Below are 22,449 nucleotides of genomic sequence, written 5' to 3'. Positions count from 1 at the left end.
AGGACACCACAAATAATCCTAGTTTATACAGATAATACAGAACCTGAAATTAGACTGATATTAACTCAATATTTTTAAAATGATTACTACTACTGTCTTGGGGCTTCACATACATGCATACACACATACATACTCACATACATTCATTCACTTACTCACACTCACATACTCCACCAAAAGTATCTGGTTTCCTAAACTTTTTTCTCAAATCTTGATATAAAAAAAACACATAGCGACACAAGAGACATTCAGTAGCCATAAAACACATCCGGCTGAGGTGAGTTTGAGGGATCAAAAACTAAGAGGTGACAGGATTAAAGTGGGAAACAGGAAAAGTGTCAAAGTGATAAAGAAGGGAATGAGAGAGAAGAGAGAAAGATTTGAATAGTGAAAAACAGATGGAGGGCAAAGAGAGAGACATGAACAAAAATGATGGGAGACATGGGAAAAAGATAAAGGGATTCAAAAAACATGTATTCACCTGTTATACAATCACATTTTTCTGTGTATATATATATATATATATATATATATATATATATATATATATATATATATATATATATATATAAAACAACTTTAACAGGTAAGTCCAGCACCTTTCTTAATGCTATTATTTCAGCATTTTTTCAGCAACCTTTTCCAGGATTAAAGTAGTGCACGTCCGCTGAGTGGGGTCTGCCAGCCCACATATGTGAATATAGTAAAGCAAGATAGCGTCAGCACTTATTCATACAAAATTCCATTTTATTGAGGCAACAGACAAAGTTAAAAACAGCGACGTTTCGAGTCAACACAGACCCTTAGTCATGCAAGTCATTGTCATTGCATGACTAAGGGTCTGTGTTGACTCGAAACGTCGCTGTTTTTAACTTTGTCTGTTGCCTCAATAAAATGGAATTTTGTATGAATAAGTGCTGACGCTATCTTGCTTTACTATATATATATATATATATATATATATATATATATATATATATATGTACAAATATAAATGCCTTGGTCAGGAACCACATCTGCATAGTAGTAAAAGAGAAGATTATATATATACTGTGTGTGTGTATATATATATATATATATATATATATATATATACATATATACTGCTATTCAATGGAATTACAGCATTACATTTATTTGGAGGAACAGTTATCCCCTAACTTTTCTCTCCTGTGTGCTGGCTGCAGTGAGGTCATTGGGGGCTGGAGGGGCAGAGCACTGTAAGCATTTAAAGTTAAGCACCTTGATCTGCAGCATTGTGAGCAGTGCACTTAACACTATACAAAGTGTGGATTGAGGCTGGCTGGGGGATTATTGTGATTGGGAATTTGAGACTGCTTTGGCTGACCTGCTGCTTCTCATTGTCACATTGTGAGAAGATCATCTGCCGCACTGGGCAGCTCTGGGCTCTTCAACTAAGTTTACAGATCGTGCTGCTGATTCCCTCCTCCCCCCTCTCAGCAGCTGTCAGAAATCCCCCCAAAAAAAGAGTAACGATTTGACTGCCAGAGAGAGAGCTGATAAGCGTCTGTTCAGGCAGCCAAAGTTAAATCAAACAAACTTAGTTAATGTAATTAGCCTTGTGTAATTTGCTGCAAAGGTCAGGGTTTACTTTTACATCAGCAGAGCAGACAATGTAAAGGTAAACCCTGACCTTTGCAGCAAATTACACAAGGCTAATTACATTAACTAAGTTTGTTTGATTTAACTTTGGCTGCCTGAACAGACGCTTATCAGCTCTCTCTCTGGCAGTCAAAGCGTTACTCTTTTTTTGGGGGGATTTCTGACAGCTGCTGAGAGGGGGGAGGAGGGAAGCAGCAGCACGATCTGTAAACTTAGTTGAGGAGCCCAGAGCTGCCCAGTGCGTGCGGCAGATGATCTTCTCAAATTCCCACAGTGAGACTGGTGACTGGTCAGGTCACTGAACAAGGCATGCACATTCGCAGTATAATTAATTATTATTATTATACCCAACCCACACCATGCAATGTCTAATACAGTTAGCAATTGTGAATGTTGTCAAACTTGTCAATGTGATCATAATATCATCATCACATGACACATTGACAAGTTTGACAACATTCACAATTCCTAACTGTATTAGACATTAGTGTGTGTATTGTGATGTCATTGTCTAATAATAACAGTTAAAGCACTGACTCCTCTGTCTGACCGCATCACCTACCTCTGGCTAGGCTAGTAGACAGTACGCTCCTGAGTCCTGTCCTTACTCCTGACTGAGGCTGAGATGGACTAGTCTGTCTGACAAGGAACTGAGCTCTGCCTCTGACTGAGACTGACAGTCTCACACACGGGTCGGTCACGCCGTCGATTAGACAGTGCACTAAGTAACACTCACTGGCTGCACTGCACTTTTCTTCTTGACTTCTTTTCTCTCTGATTATACTGACGGCCGCAGCAGCACTGACAACACTTGTGTCACCTGACCACCCAGACGCAACAATTTCCCGCCCGGCAACAACTCAGCCCAGAGAGACATAGTCATGTCTGATTGGCTGAGGGGCGGGCATGCAGGGCTGACTGTCACTGAGGGCTCCCAAGGCTTGAAGAGTCAAGCCTCCGGTGGGAGCTGTTATGGGCCGCAATAGAGACTGCTGCATTAGCTCTTACTACCCACTGGGTGGCAGTCTCTAAAGCGGCCCATAACACAACACAGTATTACATTCATATTGCGCAATGGAAGGATAGCTGGCCTCTACCTTCTTGCGCAATATGAATGTATTACTTAATATTACGGTTTTTTTTTAAAAAACAATACATTTCAATAAAATACTGAATTTGGTGGAGGGGTGGGGGGGTATGGGGGTCACCTTTTCAGCTGGAAAAAAAATTGGAAAAAAAAAACCGATTTTTTTTTTTTTTTATTATTTATAAAAAAGGCTGTAATTCCCACATTGGCCAGGGGAGGCACTGCCTTCCCTGCCTCCTATGAATGCACGTCCCTGATATATATATACCCCCTGTGTATATATATATATATGTATACACACATGTACATATTTAGACATGTGTATGTATGTATTTCCCTGTTAAAGCCCTTTGCAGTTCTTTTTCTTCTAACACATGAGACCTCATTTTCTTTGAGCCCTTATGACTTTTTAATGCAATATTTTAAAATATTTTTATTAGATAATGTTATTCTAAGGTTAACTGTACTTTCTAATGTATTATTTTTATATGTTTTTTCCCACTATTTTGTGAAGCATAACAATTGACCAGAGCTCTGAATTTGCTCTTTAAATACAATTGCGCTCAAGCGAACGGGTTTACTTTAAACTTGTAATACGCACGCTACTCCCAACTCCCGCGATATACTCCTTTTTGCTTGTGCGCAAGAGTTAGCACACCACTAATAATCTAACCCTATGTGTCCACAAAAAAGATTAAGTACATAGCTAAAGCCCGCTCATGCATCACAAACATTGTAGCTTAATGCATCTGCTGCTTCTGATTGGTTTGCTGGCGATGTCCTGCTCAGGAGCTGCAATGCTTGTGGCTCCTAAGTGAGTCTTTACTTGTGTGTTTAATTCAACAACATGAACAAGGCATAGTGCAGACACTGAGGATATATGCAGTTAAGTCCAGAGTTTATTAGTAGAACATAGTCATACTCATGGACAAAACAGACACCTGAACTTACGTGTTTCCTGCGCCCTAAGCTTTATTTAAATACATAAAAAGTACAAATAGTATTGGGAGGAGAAATAGGGGATAAAACTAAAGTTCTGTAACAAGAACGGATAACTATACCATAGAGTCGCATAACTCAATCGGCAGCATGGGCCAATCTTTCAAACTAATTTAACTCTTGCTTACCAAAGAATTTGTTTTAACAAGGAAAATGCATCATTTGTTTGATGTTATAGAACAAAACTCCTCTTTAAAGGGACTACTCATTTTTTTTTATGATTGAGACAGAGCATACAATTCTAAACAACTTTCCAATTTACTTCTATTATAACATGTGCTTCATTCTCTTGGTATCCTTTGTTGAAGGTGCATCACTGTATTACTGGGAGCTAGCTGAACACATCGGGTGAACCAATAACATGAGATAAATATGTGCAGCCACCAATCAGCTACTAGCTCCCAAAAGTGCATACCTATACATGTTTTTCATCAAAGAATACCAAGAGAACAAAGCTATTTAGATAATAGAAGTAAATTGGAAAATGGCATGCTGTATCTGAATTGTGAAAATTTTACTTTGACTTTAGTGTCTCTAAAATAATAACTAAAATGCATTAGAAGATGAATATTTGGATATTTCTTTGATATGGAACAGTAAATAATAAGCAACATGGCAGCAGTATCTCCAAGCCTAGGTTACCTGTCATCAGTCTCTTTTTCAAGCCTTTGCCAGCGATCCGTCAGCTGGTTGGATTTATCTCTGAATTTTGAGATGTCCACTTCACAAAAGGGATACGTTTGGGTGACGTGGTCATTGACTTGGAATGTATTTTTCAGTTCCGTTTCCATAGTTTTCAGCAGGGACTTTTTCTGATCTAGCTCTGCTCTCGTTTTCTAGAAGTTATAAACAGAAATTAAAGAAAGCTTAATATAAATTTATTTAGGAATGCTTTTCAACACATTATATCAAGAGAATGAAGCAAATTAGATAATAGAAGTAAATTGGAAAATTGTTTAAAATAACATGCTCTGTCAAAATCATGAAAGAAAAAAAAAATTGGGTTTTAAAGAATGGACCCTTAGTCTTATATTAAATGGCAAATCCAACATTATGATCACTTATAATGAACTTATATATATATATATATATATATATATATATATATATATATATATATATATATATATATATATATATATATATATATATCTTTTCACAAAAAGCACTCCATTATGCTGTTAAGCAGAGTGGGTGGTCAAAGCTATTTTATTAGGGAGCCAGCCCAAACAATAAGGGAGTATGAATAATTTATTTTTATTTTAGACAAGCAGTTTTATGCACAGCTAAGTGGAATGGAAACGATTCATTAAACATAGCGCATCATTTCCTAGCTCCTTAAAAGGACTTAGTGCATCACTTCTCAATGGGGCCGATTTAACAGTTTCATCTTGAGCCGCCAGTCTCACCGGAAACATATGTTAAGAAGCAGCGGTCTTAAGACCACCTCCAGCCAATCTGCAGGGGGTGGCATTGCACAAGCATTTCACTAGAAATGCTTGTGCAATGATAAATGCCGACAGCGTATGCTGTCGGCATTTATTGATGTGGGGCTACAGCGGATCATGTCCGCCCGCACTTTGATAAATCGGCCCCTATGTCTTTAAATGGAGATGGTTTAGCAATCTTAGCATTGAATAGTAGTAGGCAATATACTGTTGCATTAAATAAAAACCTACAGGAATTAAAGAAATGCATTTTATAACCTTACTTTTAGAGAACTTCTGTAAGCTTCAACTTTTGCTGGGTCAAGAGAAATGGTCTCTTCCTCTGTAAGCCGAGCTTCATACACTTTGATCAAGTCTTCTGTTTGAAGGATGCTCTGAAGCAGGGCCCTAAGTGACTGAATCCTTAAGGCAGAAATGGAACACAATTAATATGAGAATAAAATCCGTCCTTATGACTTGTTCTACATTACGGATGAGATGACAACATAGCAACATTTGCAAATATTATATTCGTGAAAACTGAAATATACTGAGTGCCAAATTAAAAAGACAGTTAAGTAAAGCAATTGGTTAAAAAATAATAATAATAATAAAAAAGGAGAGATGAAATTACAGAGAATTTTTGTGCAGAATGGAAAGGCTAAATACTCTAGAGAAGTGGGTTATGTTATACTTAAAGGGATAGGAATGTCATCAGAAGGGTGGGCAGTGATGCAATAAATGAGCATACCAGCCCAGTGTGAATGCTTGTTTGCTATAATTATTGTTCAATGATAACCCCCCACCCGCGACTTCCCTTATTTGGGAAGCAAATTTTGTTAGCAAAACCTGCATTGTTTTGTAGTATCTTATCTAATTCCCTTACTGAGGCCAATTAGGGGCAGATTTGAAATAAGATATGCATGTGAAGTCTGCAGTGTGCACTTCCAATTCTCAGATTTGGGAAAAATCCTCAATTTAAAGAGTTAAATTACATGAAAAGGGAGGAAATAACACGCAAGTGTAGAATTCTAATTGATGAGTGATATTGTATATCGGGTTGAGAGGTCGAACCTGTGCTTATATATCGCTTCATAGATATTCTGAGATATAAGTATGTAATTTATGCCATTTGTACCACTTTTTCTTCCTTTTTTCTATTCTCTTTTGGCTTCATTGCTAACGGTTGCCACACTTCTTGAGCTAGCGGGACGGTATAACAGACTCAATGTGACACCAGGCTGAGATGTTTTGTTCTGGACATTCTAAAAACCACTGTAAACAGCCTGGTGACGTGGCCAAGTCCCAGCAATGTATCTAACAAAGTACTATGTTTTACAATGCCATGAATATTTTGTATCTTTATTAACCTTTCAATAAAAAATATTATAAAAAAAAAAGAAAAGGGAGGCAATAAATGAAAAAGTATACATCATTTTTACTGTGCATAATAAAATATGTACATATATTACAATATTAAAAGAACAGTAAACACCTTGAGATTGTAATATAAAAGATTTCGTTTTGCATAACAAAACAGCTTTTTTTTGCTCCCTTTTCCTGTAATTTAACTCTGAAAATTGAGGCTTTTCTAAGCCTCAGATGCTATAAAGCACATTGCAGACTTATCACAGCTAACCTAGCAACATATCTTTCCCAACATTATTTATAGAATAATTAATCATTTTGGTTACAATCTTGTGATACATGGATCGAACAAGTTTTTCCCAGAAGAACTAAGAATTTAAGATACCCAATGTCTTTCATCCAACTTTTGTCCAATAATGTCCTAACATTCAAGTGCACTCACTACAAAGATCCCAGAGATTAAGAAAAGCATATAAACATCTAATAATAGGGTGATATTTGTAACCAAAGTGGGCAGCATGCAAACTTCCATCTTTATTAAACGATACATCCAGCACGGCTTTGCTACTTCTTAAAGGGATAGCCAAATCAAAATTAAACTTTCATGAGTAAGATAGCGCATGCAATTTTTTAAAAAATTCCAATTTACTTTTATCATCAAATTTGCTATGTTCTCCTGGTATTCTTTGTTGAAAGCTAAACCTAGGTAGGGCTCAAACTGGTTTCTGAACCAATGAAGACATCCTCCTATCTCAGAGCATTTTGACAGTTTCTCACAGTTAGATAGTTCTAGTTCATGTTTGCCATAAAGATAACATTGTGCTCACTCCCATGGAGTTATTTATGAGCCAGTACTGATTAGCTAATTTACAAGTCTGTCAAAACAACTGAGATAAGTGGGCAGTTTGCAGAGGCTTAGATACACAGTAATAACAGAGGTAAAAAGAGTATTAATATAACAGTGTTAGTTATGCAAAACACTATTTAAACAATAAAAATGTTTGAGTAGACTGTCCCTTTAACCCTTATGACTTATACTGAATTATTAGCTATATAGTTAGAATTTGTACAATACCTTTCTAAATGGCCAGAGGAGAAACCATTAAGACTTTCCAGTTTCTTGTAGAGCATATTGAGCTCAGACTGCAAGTACGAAGACTTATCTGAGCCCTTTAGGTTCAAAATCATTTCTTTTATCTTGCTGATCTGCATAGCAATTGATTGCGCCTCTCCTTTTGTGCTCTGTTCCAAACAAAGAACATACAAAAACAATTTAATGCACTGTGATGTCTAGAACAACAACACCAATACTGAAAGAAAGGCTTATATCTGTCATCTACCTCAACATCATTTATTCGATTTCCAAAATCCCTGAAAGTTTCTTGGTCAACACTATAGATGTTTCTTTGCACCAATCTTGTTTCGTATCCCTCTAGCTGTCGACGGATCTTCTGGAGTTCCAGCAGCAACCAGCTCTCCTGCTTCTCCCTTTCCCGATCTATTTCTTTGCTGCTATCCACTTGTACTATAGACGAGGATGTTGTACCCAAACTAGTAACATCTGTCTTCTCAACTATTAACAAATAAAAAACAAAGATACACTGAGCTGATTTAAACAGAATACATTATATATATACTCACAAATACACACAATATCCAGCTGTCAAATAACTGAAATTCGACAAATGAATGTACTGCACATCAAAACATTTGTTTTTTTCTTTTATACTACACTAAACACTTCATCTTTCCGAAAGTAAAATATTTCAGAACCATCTATTAATCTGCCTTTTTTCTTTAATGGGAAACGGATTAACTGATTCACTATAGAAATTATATTGAGAGAGAGAGAGTGTGTCATGGAATACTGGAGTAGAAAGTTACTAAACAAAGGGTCAGTTACGAGTAGAGTGGTATTTAAAGGGCCATAATACCCAAATGTTTAAACACTTGAAAGTGATGCAGCATAGCTGTAAAAAGCTGACTAGAAAATATCTCCTGAACATCTCTATGTAAAAAAGAAAGATATTTTACCTCAAAAGTTCCTCAGTAGCCACCTCCCGTTGTAAAGGATTTCTAAGCAGCATTTTAGTGTGTCTGTCCTGGGACATCTGAAGGGATGAGCATCGTGCACTCTCATCTTATTTCACCAATCAGGTAAAGGAAATTTACAATGAAATCTCATGAGAGTCAAGTCAAATCTCATGAGATCACAGTAAAAGTTCATGACCTCAGCACTGCTGATGCTGATTGGCTGCTGTTCATTTCTTCATTTTTTTTTATTTTTTTACCTGCAGCTGGGAGCAGCTGAGTATAACTTTTTACACAGAACTTACTCTGCTGAGCTGAGGAGATTGTGAGGTAAAATATCTTCCTTTTTTACATAGAGATGCTCAGGTGATATTTTCCTGTCAGCTTTTTACAGTTATACTGCATCAGTTTCAAGTGATTTAGCATATGAGTATTATGTCCCTTTAACACTACCTTTTGTTCGCTAACTCTGCTAGAAGTAAACTTTATCCGTGTGCCAGGTAGTGCTCATATTACAAGTTGAAAGTTATAAGTTTTTACTCGCTAACCCGACAAACGGAAAAAAAAACAAAAGCATTAAAGTTCTCCCCTATAGAAGTCAATGGAGCAAAAAAAGTGGAGAAAAAAAAACCTAACACCTTAATTGCACGTAAACCCAATCACATATTCTCAAATTCGTTAACCTGGCATGAATATTTCACATTCCAATGTTCTTCACATAGCAGAATTTGTTCTATTTATTCATAAATACATATTTCTGAGGGTATTTTGGTGCAATATATATCTATACCTATATATTTAGATGATTACATATAGGTATAAATATATACAGATAGATATATATATATATATATATATATATATATATATATATATATATATAAAAATATCTATTTAAAAATACATAGAACATATTCACCTATGTGAAGAACATTGGAATGTGAATTATTTACAGTAAATACACAGTATAACATTTTATTAAATATGAATATGGGCCTTTCTTTAACTAATTGTAAATATGTTCTTCTCAATGCTCAGGAATTTGCGGGTAAAATAAAAGGCCGACCATGATGTATAGGTACATACTCCTGTTTTTCTCAATCCAATTAAACTTGTAGAAATCTTGTTCCAATTTATTAAGGTAACATCTTTTTTTATTTACACAAGGTTGTGCAAAATAATGTAAAAGTAAAGATTTATGCACCCAAAAGTTTTTTTTATAGCGTTCCTCTTTAGTATTATTTTTTTTTTAAATGCATCACTGGCTTACTGTTTACTCACAGAGCGCTCAATAGAGATGTTCAATTTAATGCAGCGTGGTCCTGGCTCCTGCACTGTGTAAAGCAGCGGACATATAAATCTACAGACATAGATATATATGATGGGTGTCTAATCTTTTCAGAGGTTTTTCTAATCTAAGACTGAAGGCCACCATAGATCCAGAGCATTTTATCTCTTCAAAGAAGAACCCTCCCTCTTCAAGAAGCAAATTCTATGCTGATAATGGAAGACATGGAATTTGCTTTTTTTTAATTGACAATGCAAATAATAAACACACCATGGATTATCGGAGGAGGCCTTTGCTGCACAATTGTGTGCTCTTTGACTGTGGTCTGACGGCTTGGAAGCTGCACCACCAAGGTTTGGTAATGCTTCTGAGCTTCAGAGAACTGAGACTGCATTTTTCTTTTGTCGTCATCGCCAAACATGTCTGATCCTTGACTGTTCCTCAAGAACTCTTGATAATGCATTTCCAGGTCTGTGACAACTTTCTGATAATCCTCATGGCGCATGGTCTTAAGCTGCAACAACATCAAACCAAATGATATTCAGTATATTACAACGTAAAATACTAATTGCCAACAAACTGTAATATATAATAATATTGCTAGCAATTATATTTAAATCTGGTAGCAAAGTACTGTGTGCATGTGCACGTTTTTAGTATTTTAATTACCTTAGCAAGTGTCATTGCCCGAATCTTCTCAATGTCAAGCATGCAATAGTGCCAGGACACCAGACTTTTCATGTTGATATATAGCTGACTCCATAGAGCCAAAATAGCCTCATAGTACTGCTCAATCCTGCAAGGAAATGAAATGTACTTATACATAATATAATACAGAGAGTGCAAGCAAATAGTCCTATATCAGTATCAATTCAGACCCAAATTGTCTCATTCATACAAACCAATTGAGACAAGTGGGGGTGCTTGGTGCATAAACAAAGTTAATGGTATCAAAGAAAAAAGAAACACCTTTTAAGCACGCACTTGTAAATGGTAAATAGCAGTGCAAATAGTACATGAGACCAATGATCATACATAGTATATGATACAAAGGGAGACTGCAGTGAATGCACTGAAAATGTTAGTTATGATGCTATTTTCTTATAAAGAAAATCAATTATGAAAAGGGGTCCATTTTACAGAATGGATTCTCCAATCCAGCACCATTAGAATTGGTGTTTTAGAAATGTTAGGTCCTTTCCAGGAGAGGGTACTGAGGTAGGCCTAGGAGAATGCACGTGTCTTGTTCAGTATTTGCAACAATGTTATACATTTAGTGCTCAAGGCACCTGCACACTCCAGAGCCTACTTCAGTATGCTTAGTTGCATCAAAAGATACCAAGGGAAAAAAAAGGTACAATTGATAATAGAAGCTAACAAAATACATTTTATCAACCAAATGTTAGAACTAGCTGTTGACTAATTAGACTACAAATAACACTTTTAAAAAGTTGAACAGGTTTCATCCTCAACCACTATAAATTGTCCTTATAAACAACTTCTTGGAATTTGGAAGAATATAATTAAATGTATGGCAAACAGTCTGGTGGTTTATTGTTGTAATAAGAAAAAACACTAAGCAGTGGCTTAAAATAGAAAACATTGCAATATGTATTATATTTGACCTTTTATTTCTTGTTTTAAACTTTATTTGTGCAATGGCTATTACATCCTGTCACAGCCCTACAAGGAGGCTGGGGGTCTCTACAGGAAGGCTTATCTAGCTTAATGTAAAAAAACTTCTAGAGTAACTTGAGCTGATTTAGAGGCCGATTTACCATCTGTCGGACGGACATGATACACTGCAGCGATCATGTCCGCCAGACATCGCTGAATGCTGACAGCATACGCTGTCAGCATTTAACATTGCACAAGCAGTTCTGGGGAACTGCTTGTCCAATATCGCCCCCTGCAGATTCACAGCCTATTGGCCGCTAGCAGGGGGTGTCAATCAACCCAATCGGGTTGACCGCTCAGAGCAGGGGGACCAGTTAAGGAGCAGCGGTCTTAAGATTGCTGCGTCATAACTGCTGTTTCCGGCGAGCCTGAATACTAGATGAACAGGTAGTCAGATTTGCTCATGCACAAAGGCAAAATGCAACCTAAGTTGCCAAAATGTCAGCTCTCGTATTTCCCTGAGGGCAGTGGCTACACTGAGAATTTTTAAAGGGACACTCAAGTCAAAATAAACTTTTATGATTAAAAAAGAGCATGCAGTTTTAAGACACTTTCTAATTTACTTCCAATAAAAAAATTTGCACAGTCTTTTTATATACACACTTTCTGGGGCACAAGATCCTACTGAGCATGTGCACAAGCTCACAGGGTATACATATACTAGTCTGTGATTGGCTGATGTCTGTCATATGATACAGGGGGCCGGAAAATGGGAGAAAAATAAATTTGTCAGAAAAAAATTCTTCTACTTATATGAAATTTAGGGTAGCTGTTAATTCATTGTCTTTTTTATTATGCACATGTTAATTATGCAATTCTACTGCATTGAGTGGTCATTTAAGTGCTAATTCTGCAAGAAAACAAGTAAATTATTTGCTGTTTTTTTACACAATTTGTTTCTTTCCATGTTCACTTTGATTTAACATAATTGTTTTTACTAAAGGAACACTGTTTAATATCCCTTTAAGATTTTAGGGTGATTAAGCTTTTGCATTGTTTGCTAGAACCTGTAGTTTATTACTTCTTATTATTTCTAATTTATTTTGTAGTCTTGAGGTTAAGATACATATATATTTGTTATCTAAATGTTCAGAAGATATGGGGAATTCTTTTTTTCCCATTTTTGTTTTTTAGCTACAACTATATGCTCAAGAACCTGCTAAGGATCTGTAAAAAGATCAACACTTTCTGAAAAAAATAGAAATTCTGATTTTTTTTAAGCAAATATATAGCCAAATATTATAATTGATAAAGGCTTTTTGTGTAGTTTTATATACCTTTAGTTAAGTACCTTTATGAAACAGTTATAGAGTTAAACTGGGTCTGAGGGTTGTTAGGCCCTATTGTGAAATTAAGTTTAAACAATAAAGACCAAAAGATAAGGTAAAACTTTTAAAAATATTGCCAGCAAAAAATAAGTGGCTATGAAAACTAATTTTCTTAAAGGACCAGTAAATACAGTAGATTTGCTTAAAGGGCCATGATACCCAAATGTTTAAACACTTAAAGAGATGCAGCATAGCTGTAAAAAGCTGACTAGAAAATATCACCTGAACATCTCTATGTAAAAAAGAAAGATATTTTACCTCAAAAGTTCCTCAGTAGCCACATCCCATTGTAAAGGACTTCTAAACAGCAAATCAGTATGCCTGTCCCGGGACAGCTAAGGGATTGAGCCTTGTGCACTCTCATGTTATTTCCCTATTTAGTTTAAGGAAGTTTACTATGAAATCTCATGTGATCACAGTAAAAGAGTTCATGCTGATGCTGATTGGCTGTTGTTCATTTCTTCATTTATTTTTTTTACCTTCAGCTGGGCAGCAGCTGAGTATAACTTTTTACACAGAACTTACTCTGCTGAGCTGAGGAGATTGTGAGGTAAAATATCTTCCTTTTTTACATAGAGATGCTCAGGTGATATTTTCCTGTCAGCTTTTTACAGTTATACTGCATCAGTTTCAAGTGATTTAGCATATGAGTATTATGTCCCTTTAACCTCTTAATGACCGGACCATTTTTCAGTTTTCTTACCCTTAATGACAATGGCTATTTTTACATTTCTGCAGTGTTTGTGTTTAGCTGTAATTTTCCTCTTACTCATTTACTGTACCCACACATATTATATACCGTTTTTCTCGCCATTAAATGGACTTTTCTAAAGATACCATTTTTTTCATCACATCTTATAATTTAATATAAAAAATATATAAAATATGAGGAAAAAATGGAAAAAAACACACTTTTTCTAACTTTGACCTCCAAAATCTGTTACACATCTACAACCACCAAAAAACACCCATGCTAAATAGTTTCTAAATTTTGTCCTGAGTTTAGAAATACCCAATGGTTACATGTTGTTTGCTTTTTTTTGCAAGTTATAGGGCAATAAGTACAAGTAGAACTTTGCTATTTCCAAACCACTTTTTTTCAAAATTAGCGCTAGTTACATTGGAACACTGATATCTGTCCGGAATCCCTGAATATCCCTTGACATGTATATATTTTTTTTTAGAAGACAACCCAAAGTATTGATTTATGCCCATTTTGGTATATTTCATGCCACCATTTCACTGCCAAATGCGAGCAAATAAAAAAAATTGTTCACTTTTTCACAAATTTTGTCACAAACTTTAGGTTTCTCACTGAAATTATTTACAAACAGTTTGTGCAATTATGGCACAAATGGTTGTAAATGCTTCTCTGGGATCCCCTTTGTTCAGAAATAGCAGACATATATGGCTTTGGCGTTGCTTTTTGGTAATTAGAAGGCCGCTAAATGCAGCTGCGCACCACAAGTGTATTATGCCCAGCAGTGAAGGGGTTAATTAGGGATCTTGTAGGGACCTTGAAGGGTTAATTTTAGCTTTAGTGTAGTGTAGCAGACAACCCAAAGTATTGATCTAGGCCCATTTTGGTATATTTCATGCCACCATTTCACCGCCAAATGCGAGCAAATAAAAAAAAAAGTGACATTTTTCACAATTTTAGGTTTCTCACTTAAATTATTTACAAACAGCTTGTGCAATTATGGCACAAATGGTTGTAAATGCTTCTCTGGGATCTCCTTTGTTCATAAATAGCAGACATATATGGCTTTGGCGTTGCTTTTTGGCAATTAGGAGGCCGCTAAATGCTGCTGCGCACCACACTTGTATTAAGCCCAGCAGTGAAGGGGTTAATTAGGTAGCTTGTAGAGAGCTTGCAGGGTTAATTTTAGCTTTAGTGTAGAGATTAGCCTCCCACCTGACACATCCCACCCCCTGATCCCTCCCAGACAGCTCTCTTCCCTCCCCCAACCCACAATTGTCCCCGCCATCTTAAGTACTGGCAGAAAGTCTGCCAGTACTAAAATAAAAGGTGGTTTTTTTTTGTTTGTTTTTTTTTTTTTAATTATTCAGCTGTGATGGACCCCTGCCTTAACCCCCAACCTCCCTGATCCCCCCCAAACACCTCTCTAACCCTCCCCACCTACCTAATTGCCACCATCTTGGTGTCTGCCAGGACCCAGTTTTCCCCAAAAAATAAAGTGTTTTTGCATGTTTTATTTTTATTTTTTCTGTAGTGTAGCTGCCCCAACCCCCCCCCCCCCCACCCACCAGATCCAGATCCTGATCCTGATAATTTATTAAAAAAATTCTGCCCCCCTCCCTCTTACCAAAATTCATTGGTGGCAGTGCCAGTGATTGCTGTGCGCGCGCGCACACACGCACGCGCGCGCGTGCACGCAGCCCCCCGCACGCTCCCGGCATCCGGCGTGCACAATGCACTTAAAGGAACCGGATGCCGGGTAGCGATGGGCCGCCCACCCTCCTCCCTGTAAGCTCCCACCCACCAATGAACGGCCGCATCGCTACCGGTGCAGAGAGGGCCACAGAGTGGCTCTCTCTGCATCGGATGCTTTCTAAAGGGTATTGCAGGATGCGTCAATATCGAGGCATCACTGCAATACCCTGAGAGCTGCTGGAAGCGATTGCGATCGCTTCCAGCACTCTCTAAGACAACTGACGTACCAGGTACGTCCATTGTCACTAACTGCAAGTTTTTGCAGGACGTACCTGGTACGTCAGTTGTCATTAAGGGGTTAAAGGGATAGTAAACCCCAACATTTTCTTTTATGATTCAGATAGAACATACAATTTTAAACAACTTTCCAATTTAATTATATTATCAAATTTTCTTAATTCTCTTGTTATCCATTGCTGAAGGGACAGCATTGAACTACTGACAGGAAGCTGAAAATATCTATTTAGCCAATCACAAGATTGCTCGCCGGAAACAGCAGTTATGAAGCAGCAGTCTAAAGACCGCTGCTCCATAACTGGTCTGCCTGCTCTGAGGCTGCGGACATCAATCTGCCCGAAACTATACCATTGGGCTGATTGACACCCCTAGCGGCCCGAATGGCCACGAATCGGCAGGGGGCGGCATTGAAATGACAAATGCTTGTGAACTGACAAATGCAGACAGCGTATGCTGTCGGCATTTATTGATGTGCGGTGGACATGATACGCTACATTGTATCATGTCCGCTCGCACATTAATAGATCGGCTCCTTAGTCTGAACCTCAAGTGCTACTTTCAAAGGTATCTCTATTTCCAACCCCCCGTATCATGTGACAGCCATCAGCCAATCACAAATGCATATACATATATTCAGTGAATTCTTGCACATGCTCAGTAGGAGCTGATGGCTGAAAAAGTGTAAATATAAAAAGACTGCACATTTTGTTAATGGAAGTAAATTGGAAAGTATTTTAAAATCGCATGCTCTATCTGAATCATGAAAGTTTCATTTTGACTTGTGTGTCCCTTTAAACAGTTAAACTTCATGCCTTAAAATATAATAGCTATTTTACTGAAAAGATGGTACTTAAATAAAGACATTTTTATAGATAGAAATAAAAGGCTTTCTTTAAAAAAAACAATTATCTAAAGCAAGTTTAAAAGAAAATGATAAATTAATAAAATGTAAATTTTAGACATGGGAAAAGTGCATAAAACGATGTTTCTTAAAACATGAAACTAAAATGGCTCTACAAAAACAAAAGAGATTTCTGTAATCTAGTCATGCATTTTTAGGAAAAAGAAGTGACGTGAAGAGAAAGTTGAAAGGAGAAATTTTTGTAAAGCTAAACAAAATGTCGTAAAAAGTTCACAATTGCATCATAGTGTGTTTAACCCCTTAACGACTGAGGACGTGCAGGGTACGTCCTCAGAAAAAAGGCAGTTAACGCCTGAGAACGTACCCTGCACGTCCTCAGTGTGGAAAGCAGCTGGAAGCGATCCTGCTCGCTTCCAGATGCTTTCCGGTTATTGCAGTGATGCCTCGATATGGAGGCATCCTGCAATAACCTTTGTAAGCCATCCGGTGCAGAGAGAGCCACTCTGTGGCCCTCTCTGCACCGGAGATCGGTGGCTTACAGCGTTGGTGGGTGGGAGCCGGACCGGGAGGCGGGTGGCTGCCATCGATGGCCCTGACGATGTGAAGGGGGGCGGGATCGTGGGCGGGGGTGGCTGGGGGCGCGCACGGGCGCGCGCGTGTGCACGGGAGGGTGGGGGCGGGCACGTGCACGGGGAGGGAGCGGGTGGGAACCGCTACACTACAGAAAATGCTAAAATAAAAAATGTTAAAAAAAATGTAAAAAAGTCACACAAAAAATGATCAGCAAAGTGGTGGGGGTTTGTCTGTGTGGGGGGGGGGGGGGGGGTAGCTACACTACAGAAAAATAAAAACAATTAAAAAAAAAGCACTTTTTATTGCAAACTGGGTACTGGCAGACAGCTGCCAGTACCCAAGATGGCCCCCAATAAGGCAGAGGGGAGGGTTAGAGAGCGGTTTTGGGGGGGGATCAGGGAGGTTGGGGGCTAAGGGGGGGATCCTACACAGTAGCATATGTAAATATGCTAACAATTTTTTTTTTTTTTTTTTTAAACCCTTTTATTTTAGTACTGGCAGACTTTCTGCCAGTACTTAAGATGGCGGGGACAATTGTGGGGTGGGGGAGGGAAGGGAGCTGTTTGGGAGGGATCAGGGGGTGGGATGTGTCAGATGGGAGTCTGATCTCTACACTAAAGCTAAAATTAACCCTGCAAGCTCCCTACAAACTCCCTAATTAAACCCTTCACTGCTAGCCATAATACACGTGTGAGGCGCAGCAGGATTTAGCGGCCTTCTAATTACCAGAAAGCAACTCCAAAGTGATATATGTCTGCTATTTCTGAACAAAGGGGATCCCAGACAAGCATTTACAACGATTTGTGCCATAATTGCACAAGCTGTTTGTAAATGATTTCAGTAAGAAACCTAAAATTGTGAAAAATGTTATGTTTTTTTTAATTTGATCCCATTTGGCGGTGAAATGGTGGCATAAAATATACCAAAATGGGCCGAGATCAATACTTGGGGTTGTCTACTACACTACACTAAAGCTAAAATTAACCCTACAAGCTCCCTAAAAGCTCCCTAATTAACCCCTTAACTGCTGGGCATAATACACTTGTGGTGCGCAGTGGCATTTAGCGGCCTTCTAATTACCAAAAAGCAACGCCAAAGCCATATATGTTTGCTATTTCTGAACAAAGGGGATCCCAGAGAAGAATTTACAACCATTTATGCCATAATTGCACAAGTTGTTTGTAAATAATTTCAGTGAGAAATCGAAAGTTTGTGAAAAAATGTGTGAAAAAGTGAACAATTTTTTGTATTTGATCGCATTTGGCGGTGAAATGGTGGTATGAAATATACCAAAATGGGCCTAGATCAATACTTTGGGATGTCTACAAAAAAAAAATATATACATGTCAATGGCTATTCAGGGATTCCTGACAGATATCAGTGTTCTAATGTAACTAGCGCTAATTTTGGAAAAAAAGTGGTTTGGAAATAGCAAAGTGCTACTTGTATTTATGGCCCTATAACTTGCAAAAAAAGCAAAGAACATGTAAACATTGGGTATTTCTAAACTCAGGACAAAATTTAGAAACTATTTAGCATGGGTGTTTTTTGGTGGTTTTAGATATGTAACAGATTTTGGGGGTCAAAGTTAGAAAAAGTGTGTTTTTTTCCATTTTTCCTCATATTTTATCATTTTTTTTATAGTAAATTATAAGATATGATGAAAATAATGGTATCTTTAGAAAGTCCATTTAATGGCGAGAAAAACGGTATATAATATGTGTGGGTACAGTAAATGAGTAAGAAGAAAATTACAGCTAAACACAAACACCGCAGAAATGTAAAAATAGCCTTGGTCCCAAACGGACAGAAAATGGAAAAGTGCTGTGGTCATTAAGGGGTTAAACTTTATATTTCTTTTGGCCAAATTGGGCTAAATAATATTAAAAATTGTAAACCCTGAATAAATCTAAGGAAAGAGTGAAACATTTGAATAAATTTAAATCTTACTGGATATATACCCTGGATACATGAAATTACAACAGAGTAAAAATTATTAAATAGATATTTTACTATAAAACTGTTTCAGAATATATTCTTCCTCTGTAATGTAATATTATTATTAATAATTATAGTATCGCTAAAACATACTTAGCAGATAGCTCAACTGCCCCAGGGTTTGGTGGTGGAATAATCAAGCTGACGGAAGGTACGACCATATCCAGACCACCAGGACCAGTCACATTCCACTTGCTGCGCTGGGAATTGTTCTTCAGAATACATTCATCTCCTTTATGTATTACTTTCTGTAAATAGAAGTATAAATACCAGCGTTTATTGCAAGTTTACCAAATAAAGCTACGAGAAGAAAAAAAAAAAGATGTGTTTTTAGAACACATCTGCATCAGCTGAATAACGATCAGCTCTAAACTAAAGGTAACCTTCATACCTTCAATAACATCTGAAAGGCAGGTTTTGTCATTTACATTTTTTAAAAAAATTTAAATACTTTACCTGTTTCAGTGAGAGTTTATTGTGATTGAAGTATTTTTAGTATAGATTAATGTTATTTGTTTTTTAAAAAAACATTATTGTCCCTACTAGAACAATTAAATTCCTTTTTAATTTTGAAAAATTACATTATAGAGCTTGTACAGTATTTAAATAATGTCTATTTATGTATGTTAGCTAAAATAAGTGTATCCTATTTCAGAAGACTGATTCATTAAAAACATTTGTTCAGGAAACAAACAACATTCTTTAAGTGAATGAATCAATACATTTTTCCTTTTCATATTATACAGTACATGTATGTATGAATGGCTGTAGCTCAAAACTGAAGAATAAAATGTATATGACAAACAGTTAACAAGAATGCCTTAAACTGTGAGATAGGATTTGTGATTTCAGTAGACAGCCAACATCAAACTATTGGGCCGAATTATCAAGGGCCGAATGGCACCTGATCCCCCTATTTCCATGCGAGCCTCCAGGCTCACCAGAAACAGCAGTTAAGAAGCAGAGGTCTTAAGACCACTGCTCCTTAACTGGATCCGCCGCCTCTGAGCAATCAACCCAATCCTATACGATCGGGTTGATTGACACACCCTGCTAGCGGTGGATTGGACGCAAATCTGCTGGGGGCAGCATAGCACAAGCAGTTCACTAGAACTGCTTGTGCAATGTTAAATGCCGACAGCATGAGGTCTGGCAGATAATAAATCGGCTCCATGTGTCTTTTAATTCCTTGTAAAAACTTTAGGTACTTAGGAAGGTAATTCAGGCATGAGCCACTTTAAAATCCAATGCTAGTTACAAATAAAGACAATGCTTAAGGTGTATATATATATATATATATATATATATATACACACACACACAGAACAGGAACACTTGCTTCATATTTCCAAATAATGAGGGCAATGTGTAGAGTACCTGGTCTTGCTTGTAATCGCAGAGAGCTTTAAGGACAATAGGTTTTTCTCTCCTGTAGTCTGGGTTACGTGGCTTGAGTTGTACTATTTTCTTAGATTTATTTACCAGGTTTTGAACCTGCCTTTTATATTCATTAATTTTGTCTCTTTCTTTCTGCAAAACAAAATTACACAAAATGTTATTCCATATTTTATATATGTTACACGAAAATAATTTTACCACTGTTATGCAATAATATAGTCAGGACACTGATTCCTGATGTTTGGTATGTACTTTTTTATAATACTATTATCCTAACTTAAAATATATATATGAAACACTCTAATACTCAAAACTGTAAACTATTAAGTTTTGAACAAAATTCAAGATAAAGTATTACATTAAAGGGACAGTCTACACCAGAATATTTATTGTTTTAAAAGATAGATAATCCCTTTATTACCCATTTCCTAGTTTTGCATAACCAAAACAGTTATATTAATATACTTTTTACCTCTGTGATTATCTTGTATCTAAGCCTCTGCAAACTGACCCTTATTTCAGTTCTTTTGACAGACTTGCATTTTAGCCAATCAGTGCTGGCTCCTAGGAACTCCACGTGTGTGAGCACAGTTTTATCTATATGACACACATGAACTAACACCCTCTAGTGGTGAAAAACTATCAAAATGAGCTAAGAGGCGGCCTTCAAGGGCTTAGAAATTAGCATATGAACCTCCTAGATTTATCTTTAAACTAAGAATACCAAGAGAACAAAGCAAAATTGGAAAATTGTTTAAAATTGCATGCCCTATATGAATAATAATAATGACTAGACTGTCCCTTTAAGTGCACAATTTAATCAGTTACACATTAAAACAATGTATTATGCATTTTAGAGGGCAGCAGAAATCACCAGCATAGCAAAGAACCTGTTTATACAAGGGTTAGTACTGTATTTAACAAGTACAAAATCTTTTTTAATACGTGATTTTACAGGTTTTATATTCCTTTATGAACAGTGACTCAATTGTAACATATGTTAAGTTTGTAAACTGAGATCCAAATTTCCATATCAGCCAATTTAAAATGGAATTAGTGAGGGTCATAAAAGATATATCAAGCAGATACATTTTAAAAGAGACTGCATTTGTCTCTATTGTGCTGACAATGATATTATGAGCCATATAGAATCTTTTCACCCTAAGCACCAATTCTATGTGTGACACACTCAGCTAGGACCGTGACAAAGGGTGCCCAGGCATTGTGGTACGAAGTCACTGTTTAGACAAAATCTTTATCATCCAACTTCACTGCCCAAAATATGTCAAGGATTAGCAATGTTGTGGAGATTAAGTACATACAGTATTTTAAACTAAGGATACAGCAGCCTGTGCTTGTTGTTGGCTGTTTGTATGTTTCTTTAAAGGGACATTAAACACTAAATGCATGCTAGATAGAATGATGCATTAAAAAAAAAGATTAGTCCATGACTAACATGTAGATGTATTTTTTAAAGTTTCATTAGTTGTATAAAAAGTGACAAAATAAGTGTAAAGTTTTAGTGTCTATAAAACACTGGGAGCTGCCATGTTGTAACTTGTGTTACCTTCTCTGCTGTGGCCAATTAGGGACAGTTATACATAGGTCATTAGAGTGTGCAGCCAATGGTTGTGCTGGATTTAACAGTGTTCTGCACTTCCATTTCTAACAGGAACTGAAAAGCTCACAATTTCAGAATGGAATTACAGGCAAAGAGGACAAAATAAATAATGAAAGTATATTGCAGAGTTGTTTTATATATACAATTTATCATTTTATATTGCCATCTCAAAGTGTTTAATGTTGCTTTAATCATCTGTCACAGTGTAAGCTTGTTCTTTCAACAGAAATAGCACTGCAGAGAGTATACTGTATATCTCCTTTTATATTTGTTATAAATATATGGTCCTACACTGCACTATCAGAGATTCTGGCAAATAAAAAAATACAGCTAGGCAAATTTTAGCCCTATAGTATAGATCTTTGGAGATCCTAGCCCCTACAGAGGTAAGATCAAAATGTATAAGCGTTATATTGATGACCTCCTCCTTATCTGGAAAGGTACAGAGGAGGAGGCGATTCAATGGGGCCCATTTAT

General features: G+C 36.9%; 1 protein-coding gene across 4 annotated transcripts in view; it reads right to left on the bottom strand.

Annotated features, from left to right (window-relative positions):
• The window catches only part of DSP (desmoplakin), a 115,222-nt gene that overhangs the window by 18,241 nt on the left and 74,532 nt on the right, over positions 1-22,449 (bottom strand). For all 4 annotated transcript variants that reach the window (XM_053714718.1, XM_053714719.1, XM_053714720.1 and 1 more), the window contains exons 11-18: positions 20,331-20,483; positions 19,047-19,201; positions 10,493-10,619; positions 10,094-10,337; positions 7,845-8,077; positions 7,580-7,746; positions 5,421-5,559; positions 4,352-4,545 (exon numbers count right to left, since the gene is read on the bottom strand). In XM_053714718.1, coding sequence (XP_053570693.1) covers positions 4,352-4,545; positions 5,421-5,559; positions 7,580-7,746; positions 7,845-8,077; positions 10,094-10,337; positions 10,493-10,619; positions 19,047-19,201; positions 20,331-20,483 — 1,412 coding nt within the window. The remainder of the gene's footprint in view (positions 1-4,351; positions 4,546-5,420; positions 5,560-7,579; positions 7,747-7,844; positions 8,078-10,093; positions 10,338-10,492; positions 10,620-19,046; positions 19,202-20,330; positions 20,484-22,449) is intronic.

This window comes from Bombina bombina, chromosome 5 (genome assembly GCF_027579735.1).
Source record: "Bombina bombina isolate aBomBom1 chromosome 5, aBomBom1.pri, whole genome shotgun sequence".
Taxonomy (NCBI): Eukaryota; Metazoa; Chordata; class Amphibia; order Anura; family Bombinatoridae; genus Bombina; species Bombina bombina.
Note: the sequence above shows the minus strand (reverse complement) of the source record. Positions and strands in the feature narration are given on the sequence as shown.